The sequence below is a fragment of the Maniola jurtina genome, chromosome 5 (assembly GCF_905333055.1).
Source record: "Maniola jurtina chromosome 5, ilManJurt1.1, whole genome shotgun sequence".
In the NCBI taxonomy this organism is placed as follows: domain Eukaryota; kingdom Metazoa; phylum Arthropoda; class Insecta; order Lepidoptera; family Nymphalidae; genus Maniola; species Maniola jurtina.
The window spans coordinates 15,402,585-15,410,906 of record NC_060033.1 but is presented as its reverse complement, the minus strand read 5'-3'; the positions used below and the strand labels follow the sequence as shown (position 1 = coordinate 15,410,906).

General features: G+C 37.4%; 1 protein-coding gene across 1 annotated transcript; it reads right to left on the bottom strand.

The window, feature by feature from the left end:
- Positions 1-566: 566 nt before the first annotated feature.
- LOC123865516 (uridine 5'-monophosphate synthase-like) lies at positions 567-8,130 on the bottom strand. Its single transcript, XM_045906585.1, has 3 exons — positions 7,954-8,130; positions 1,854-1,997; positions 567-1,067 (listed from the first exon to the last, which is right to left on the bottom strand). Exons 2-3 carry the CDS (start codon positions 1,995-1,997, stop codon positions 567-569), a joined length of 645 nt encoding a protein of 214 aa, XP_045762541.1. The 5' UTR covers positions 7,954-8,130.
- Between the last annotated feature and the right edge of the window lie 192 nt (positions 8,131-8,322).

Here is an 8,322-nt window from a genome sequence, read left to right as displayed (position 1 = left end):
ATAATATGCACTTAACTAAATGAAATAATGTATAGGTAATACCTAGTGGTAGATACTTATAAATTATAATCATTAATAATAATATAATTATGTAGCTAAATACTCAATGTAGGTAGGTACTGTAGGCACAAGTTTACCTACAGAAAAAAGAAAAATACCTGTGCTGACTATATTTACTTCTAGAGAATTTTGTCATTTTTAATAGCAATCCTAATACCTAAGTTGCTATTAATTTTTAATAGCAACTTAGGTAAGTAAATACATGTTAAATATTATTATTAGCTATTTGTCTCATTATAATAATAATATTTTAAGCTCATTATGTGGTCTACCAACTACCTAACGGAGGTAATAAGTAGGTAGGTACATAAGTGCCCGCAACGTTTCATAACATTCATTCATTCAATTCGATTCAAACAGAAAATAGCTCAAAATAGCTCACCTCCAGTGTGCTATTTTGAATTTAATTTAAATAATGTTAGTATTATTTTATAAACATTATTTCATTTTTGTATACTTTTTTGGGTTTTTACCCTAAATAAAGAAAATTATTATTATTATTATTATTATAACGGCGCCGTCTGTTCCAAGTTGTCCTTCATACCAAACTGGCACTCTCTAATGTGATCGGAAACTATTTCGACAGTTTCCTCGCTAATCCGGCCGGCATCTCGGAGAATTTTCACCAATTCGGTCATCGTAAAAAGAGATTTCACCTGGACGCCATTTGCTGATAGTACATTAGCGCCACCCTGTTCCCTATCGAGAACTATTACGGCGTGCGTGACTTTCAAGCCTTCATCTCGTAGAGTGGTGACAGTCTCTAGCAGGCTGCCGCCAGATGTCACCACGTCTTCGACGACGAGGCAGTTCTGGTTCTTGTCGAAGACTCCTTCGAGGATCTTCTTGGTGGCGTACATCTTGGTTTCCTTCCTCTTCATGATCATGGGCGTGTTGGCGTGGACGGACATGACCGCCGCGAAGGGAAGCGCGGCGTAGGGGACGCCGCACAGGATGTCGTGCTCTATTTCCGTGGCCAAGATTTGTAGCTGTTGAGCGATTGCCATCTGGAATGAAGAGAAATAACACTGAGCTTAAGTACGTGGACCAGAATACCTAAGTATAACAGTTAACTGAATTTCTATTTTCCAAGTTGCATTTAATCAGAAAGATTTTATAATGTCAATCTATCAATAAACAAGTGTAAATTAAAAATTTATAACACCCCCAACAAGTGAAGGTTACAGTAACTAGAAAAGAGCTGATAATTTTCAAACGGCTGAACCGATTTTCTTGGATTATAGCTAAGAACACTCTCGATCAAGCCACCTTACAAACAAGAAAAACTAAATTAAAATCGGTTCATTAGTTTAGGAGCTACGATGCCACAGACACATTATAACACCCCTCTTTTTGGTTCGGCGGGGGTTAAAAACTAATGGTCCGCAGTACTTAGTTGTACTTGCAATAAACGTAGGTAGGTAAAGTGGCCCATAAAATGTAACTTTATACAGCGTACTAAATTGTCTGTTCTTTAACAAAAAGCGGCGTGATGGGGAAAAATTGGCGTCGCGAGAAACAAGGCCAATCCGCACTTAGCCAGCGTGGTGGACAGCGGACTATGGCCAAACCCTTCTTATTTTGAGAAGGGCAGTTATGAGCCGTTGATAGGTTGATGACGTGAAACAAGATGAGACTGATCAACCAATAGCGTGCTCTCATGCGGTAGAAATCCCTTCGCGCACCCTTTGGCCCGCCAAAAAAAAAACTAAAAATCGATACTAGCGCATTTGCTTAACTTTGTTACAAGTTTGTTGATCACTGAACAAAACCTTTGTGGTTGTACTACTAACCATAATGCTAGGGTGTGAGACCACGACCCGCAGGTCGAAGTAGATGGGAGTGCGGCGGCCGAGCTTGGCCTCGATGTCGCCGAGTCGCACCGCGCCCGCGTCGAACAGCTGCACCGCCAGCTCCTGCAGCTTGCACACCTGCATCTGGAACAATCAAACGAGTGAGGAGAAACCCACGGTTACAACTTGCAGCTGTCCTGGTGACCAGGTTCAAGGATCACACGCGCTTCTCCTTCTTCCTAGAAACGCAATAAAATAAAGAGCAAAAATGCATTCCCGAGGTTTTCACTCTAAGACGACGATGTATAATCGTAATGACCACAGTTTTTATAGATCTTAAAACTGTGGTATTACGCTGACTACAACTTATCCTATTAAGGTGGAAGCGACGGGTCTGCCCGCGAAATTCAAATTTAATTTGGGTTTTCACAATTTGTAAACTAATACGACAATATAGGCTTATGGTATTTTAATTGCGACAATGGCAGTATCATCCTCACAGGTTTATATAAAAATCTTTACTTGAAAGGGTCCAGTTTAAGAAATGAATTCTAGTATCGATTAATTTGTGAGAATAGTCCATACATAGGCTAAGTATTTTTAAAACCATAAAATCAAAAATTATTATACAAACGTAATCCACGCAGACGAAGTCGCGACATCATTTAATATTGAATTAGAAATGCAGTTATCGAGTAGGTATATCATTCACAACTCACATTAGGTAATTACAAATTTTCCATTTCATTATCTTCATCGTATTATAATTATTTTTCGATCGTTTATAATATTAATTTGTATAGGGTACGATTTAAATAGGAGTGAATCAAAAAACAAAAATTAACAAGTGAGTGATCTGTGTTACAAGACAACATTGATCTAATGCGAATTTGTTTGTTGGGTTGTCCTTCACTCACACCGTAAAAGAGCAACGATCGCTGTGATTTTTAGGGTTCCGTACCCGAAGGGTATCAACGAGACTCTATTACTATAAGACTCCGCTGTTCGTCCGTCCATCCGTCCGTCTGTCTGTTTGCGCGCTGTATCTTGTGAACCGTAGACTTGAAATTTTTACAGAATGTGTAAGTATTTTATTGCCGCTATAACAACAAATGATAAAAATTTCAAAATGGCCGCCACGAAAATTAAAAAATAAATAAATTGTTATTTCTTGTTCGATGGTACAGAACCCTTCGTGTGCGAGTCAGACTTTTTATAGGTAGTTAAAACCCTGGAGAAAATCATCTCAACTGTTTAAACCACTCTCCAGGCTCCTTGCTGCCCAACGAGTCACACTCAAACCTGTCAGTCTGACTCGTTGGAAATTCATCAAAATTTTTCTTCCATCGAGCCACACCGTTACTATTTCCAACCTTTCTATCCATTTGAATTCTCAACGAGTCACACTTTACTGTAGGTGTGACCCGATGGGAGAAAAATCGATAGATGCCCAACGAGTCACACAGCTTTACACGATTGGGTGTGACTCGTTGGATAGGTAGATGATAACAGTAGATAGCAGGATACAAACTAGCGCTTGGCTGCAATCAGACCTGCTAGCAAGTGATGATGCAGCCTAAGATGGAGCGAGCTTGCCTAGAAGTTGTCTATTCTTGTAGTGTGTAGAAGTAGAGTAGAAGGGAAAACTGGTGACGGAAGAGCGTTCCATGTCCTAGCGGTTTAGACTACAGGCCCATGTTTAAAAATGGGTGGGTCATATGAACCACCAGGTGACGTATACAGGACGATATAAGAGCATAAAATAATAAGTTTCAGCACTATGCCGTCACTTGTAAGCTGTCCAACAGAGTGCTGGTGAGAATTGAAAAGTGCAGGTAGAGTGAGTACATTTTGGTCATATATTTTTGTACGGCATTTTTACCATCGATAGATCCATGAAAAATAGTAAGAAAGCGCGCAGTGCCGTAAAAAAATGGTGCGCCACAAAGTCAGTAAATGTTTTGATTTTCTGACAATTTCCGGGGTAAATTTGGTCATTTAATTCTGTACGGCACTAGTTTCATACTGTTTCAATACAGCCTCTAATCCATTATTCCGCAACGCCGTACAAAAATCATGCGACAAGGGGAAAAAATTGAGGGTAGCAACCCCCTCTCTTTCCGTGGTCCGGGGGGTGATTTGAGAAAGTACGGCTTTGGTTCCAAAACATTATCTAGCACTCAAAAGTATTATTAAAAATAATGCCGTAAAAAAATTAGTGTTCATTTGAATGTGTATCAATAATTATCTTAATTTCATGGTATACTTAATTTTTAAAGCTGTAAAATCATTTGACTCTGTACGGCAACTTTTTTTTTAACATGATAGTGTAAAATACTATTGTTATATAGTATTGCCGTTCAAAAGAAACTGTTCTAAAAAAAATTATAGATAAATACAAAAACTGAAATTTTTCAAATTATTGCAAAAGTTTAAATATTCATAGATTAATAAAATATAGCAATTTTCTACGCTTTTCCCTTGTTTTAAATAGTATTAAGATAAATAAATTAGGAAAAAATTATGCCGTACATTTTAATGCAGACCATATCTTTTAGGCTGATGAAAATGACGCTACCATTTTAAGGGTGTAGTACTTATGGCCATCTGATACTGTACGGCATTAACATATTTTTGAAGAGAACAATTGATAATATGATAAAATCACTATGCCGTCTAACTGAAGTGAACGGGTGTGTATATAATATCCACATCCCCTACAAACCTTTGGACCAACGAAAATGTACGGCATGTAAAAAAATATTATCTATGCATAAAACACTTTCAAAATAAATTAATTTTATGTTGTTTCAAATCACCCCCCGGACCACGGAAAGAGAGGGGGTTGCTACCCTCAATTTTTTCCCCTTGTCGCATGATTTTTGTACGGCGTTGCGGAATAATGGATTAGAGGCTGTATTGAAACAGTATGAAACTAGTGCCGTACAGAATTAAATGACCAAATTTACCCCGGAAATTTTCAGAAAATCAAAACATTTACTGACTTTGTGGCGCACCATTTTTTTACGGCACTGCGCGCTTTCTTATTATTTTTCATGGATCTATCGATGGTAAAAATGCCGTACAAAAATATATGACCAAAATGTACTCACTCTACCTGCACTTTTCAATTCTCACCAGCACTCTGTTGGACAGCTTACAAGTGACGGCATAGTGCTGAATCTTATTATTTTATGCTCTTATATCGTCCTGTATACGTCACCTGGTGGTTCATATGACCCATCCATTTTTGAACATGGGCCTGTAGTCTAGTTCGGATTAGAAACGAGGAAGCAAACGAGGAGGTCAATCGAAACTCAAAGTTAAAGGACGACTGGTCGACGGACTGACATGAGTGACATTGTAACTCATCTCACATGATATGTTATTACGACCTAGTCTGATACTGTAGTAATTAATTCTTCAAGGATACAAGATAAAGTTCAAGAACTACAACGACTTGACTGTCTATTCTACACACGTTCAAAATATCATTACGTTTGCCCATTCGATTATAATAGTCGATTCTATTCGAATGGTAGTTTTCTATAGGCGTTAGTTAGTACTTACAGTAGTCTTGAGATAGATAGGTACTTAACTCATTATTTTTTTCGGGTGGAAGTAACGGTCAAACTGGAGTTTCCCACTAGACCAGACCAGACCAGACCAGAGCTAATTTAGAATATACGAACTTTCAAATTGCTTCAACCGGAATTCGAACCCGAGACCTTCTACTTTAAAACCATGGAGCAATTATAAACTCCGAAAAGTTAGAGGTGCATGACAGGGGTCTAAAAAAAGTACCTAGGTACTCTAAGTACTAATTTATGTTATACTAGCTGACGCCCGCGACTTCGTTCGCGTGGATTTAGGTTTTTCGAAAATCCCGCGGGAATGCATTGATTTTCCGAGATTAAAAGTAGCCTATGTTATTCCCCGTCTTTTCAACTAGATCTCTACGCTAAAAATCAAGTCGATTGGTCGGACGTGAAATAAGGATAAACAAACAAATAGGTACACTTTCGAATTTATAATATTAGCATAGATATATAATAATGTGTGTATGATTTAAAATTGTCCAAGAATTCTCGAAAATAAAATATTCCCACGGAATATTTTAGAGACAATGTAACATTATCACGCTGGGAGGTAGGTATAATAAGAATAGACAATTCTCACCACAACTGGTTTGACCACCCGTGTAAATGGCATGATCATCCGATAACCTCTGGTTAAGCTGAAACTATGCGACACTTATTTTATACTAGCTGATGCCCGCAGCTTCGCCCGCGTGGATTGGTCAGATCCCCTGCAGCATCAGGATTGAAGAGTTGGAATCCAAATTTTTTATGAAACAATGTCGCAAAGTCCCTCTATCGATTAAAAAAGAAATGACGCAAATCGGTTCAGAAATCTCGGAGATTTCGGTGTACATAGGTACAAAAACACAACTCCCTTCTTGAAAGTCGGTTAAAAAAGTAGCCTATGTTACACCCTGGTCAATCCTTTACTTGTATGTGAAAATCCCGTTAAAATCGGTTCAGCCGTTCCGAAGATTAGCCTTTTCAAACAGACAGACAGACAGACAGACAGACAAAAATTTTAAAAACGTGTGATTCAGTTATGGTATCGTTCAAATAACCATATGACCTTAATATGTGGTAGTTATTTCGAAATTACAGACAGACACTCCAATTTTATTTATTAGTATAGATAGAGTAAGGTTTATTTTATTACTACCACGGTGATGTGATGTATTATAAAATTATCAAATAATGCCCGCGAATTCGTCCGCGTGGATTTAGGTAATTAAAATCCCGTGGGAACTCTTTGATTTTCCGGGATAAAAAGTACCCTAGGACATTCACCCAAAGCAATAAATTACCTACAATACGCTACTATCCATTGCGGCATGATTGAAAGACAGATTAACAAACACACTTTAGCTTAATTGTAATATGTATGTAGGAAATATTAGTAGGATAGTTGTTAGTCAGAATCTCAGTATGAGAAGGTTTTGGCCAGAGTCCACCACGCTGGCCAAATGCGGATTTGCAGACTTCACATATTTTTGAGAACTCTCAGGCATACAGGTTTCCTCACGATGTTTTCCTTCAGCGTTAAAGCAAGTGATATTTTATATTACTATATTAAGTTTTCCATATATTAAGTTAGAGATGCTGGCCCCCCGGACCCCTTGAATAAGAGGTCTATGTCACCACCCGCTCCGAAGTTGAGAGTAGAAGCATTACTTTAAAAGTTGCTATTGCTATTGCTAGGAAAAGTATATAATAATTATATTGATCAAATCTGCATTGAATAGAACCAGTATAGAGTAGATCTAATCACAGATAATGTACCTACTTAAAATATCTTGTCTAGAATAATAATTAAATTGCAATTGCGCCTCACCTTCTCAAATCTTAATTCATATTCTAGTAGGTGTTGTTAAATAAATAGAAAATATACTTAATGCAGTTAGCACCTAAATCTATATACTTAATTAATATTAACGGCAAATAGGTATTTTTGTCTGTTTGTTATATTTTCACCTAAACTGATCTTGATGAATCCGAAAACGGGCATATGATAGGTAGGTACCTACTTTTATCCTAGAAATCAAAAGAGTTCCCATTTTCCACGCAGTCGTTTAGTTACACTGTTTTCCCACGGGGTTTCTAAAAACTAAAATCCTGTGTAATACAAACAGCCTGTGGTAGATTTGTAAACCAACGGAAAGGCTTGTTTCTCGTTCGATCGAGAACATACTACCAAGTTCTCGTGTTACAAGCAGAGTTATGATTTCTGAAGCAATGGTAGACTTATGTGCTTGTACGGCTATAGACCTACATAATTTTCTTTGAAGTCCCAAAAAATCTTGTGAAGGTCTATTTACTCAAAGGAATGTAACAAAAAAGTTTTTGAATAAATACAATTTCTGGTCCGGCAATCGTGAAAACCTACCTCAATAAAAATATTCCAACCATGTTACGCCATATTTTCTATCATATCGAAAACATAACTCATAAATAAATGAGTCATAAAGTTATTTGGCGCGGAAAAATAAAAAAACTTACTAGAAATCAGAATTAACTTTTACCTTTAGTAAAATTATGTAACGGTTCCAAACAACACATAAAAATCCAAAAAAAAACGCTCACAACTGTCACTACATTTGCAAAACTTCACTGTTTAGTAACAAAACTGTAGGTTTTAGATTTTCGCTCAAAAATTGCACAACAAGACCTTCGGGTCCGAACGTGGGGATCAGTCAACCTCTCCGTCCAGTGTGAATTGTAAACAAGTCAATATATTTTAATGAGGTGTCTACCTATATGATAGGGCGTCCATGAATGTTGATTGACGAGGAACTAGCTGACACTACGTTATAGAGAAAACACAAGACGAAATCTCAAGTTTATAAATTCAATGGTTGAAGCTTTACCAACCCTGGTAACGCGCTTTTTTT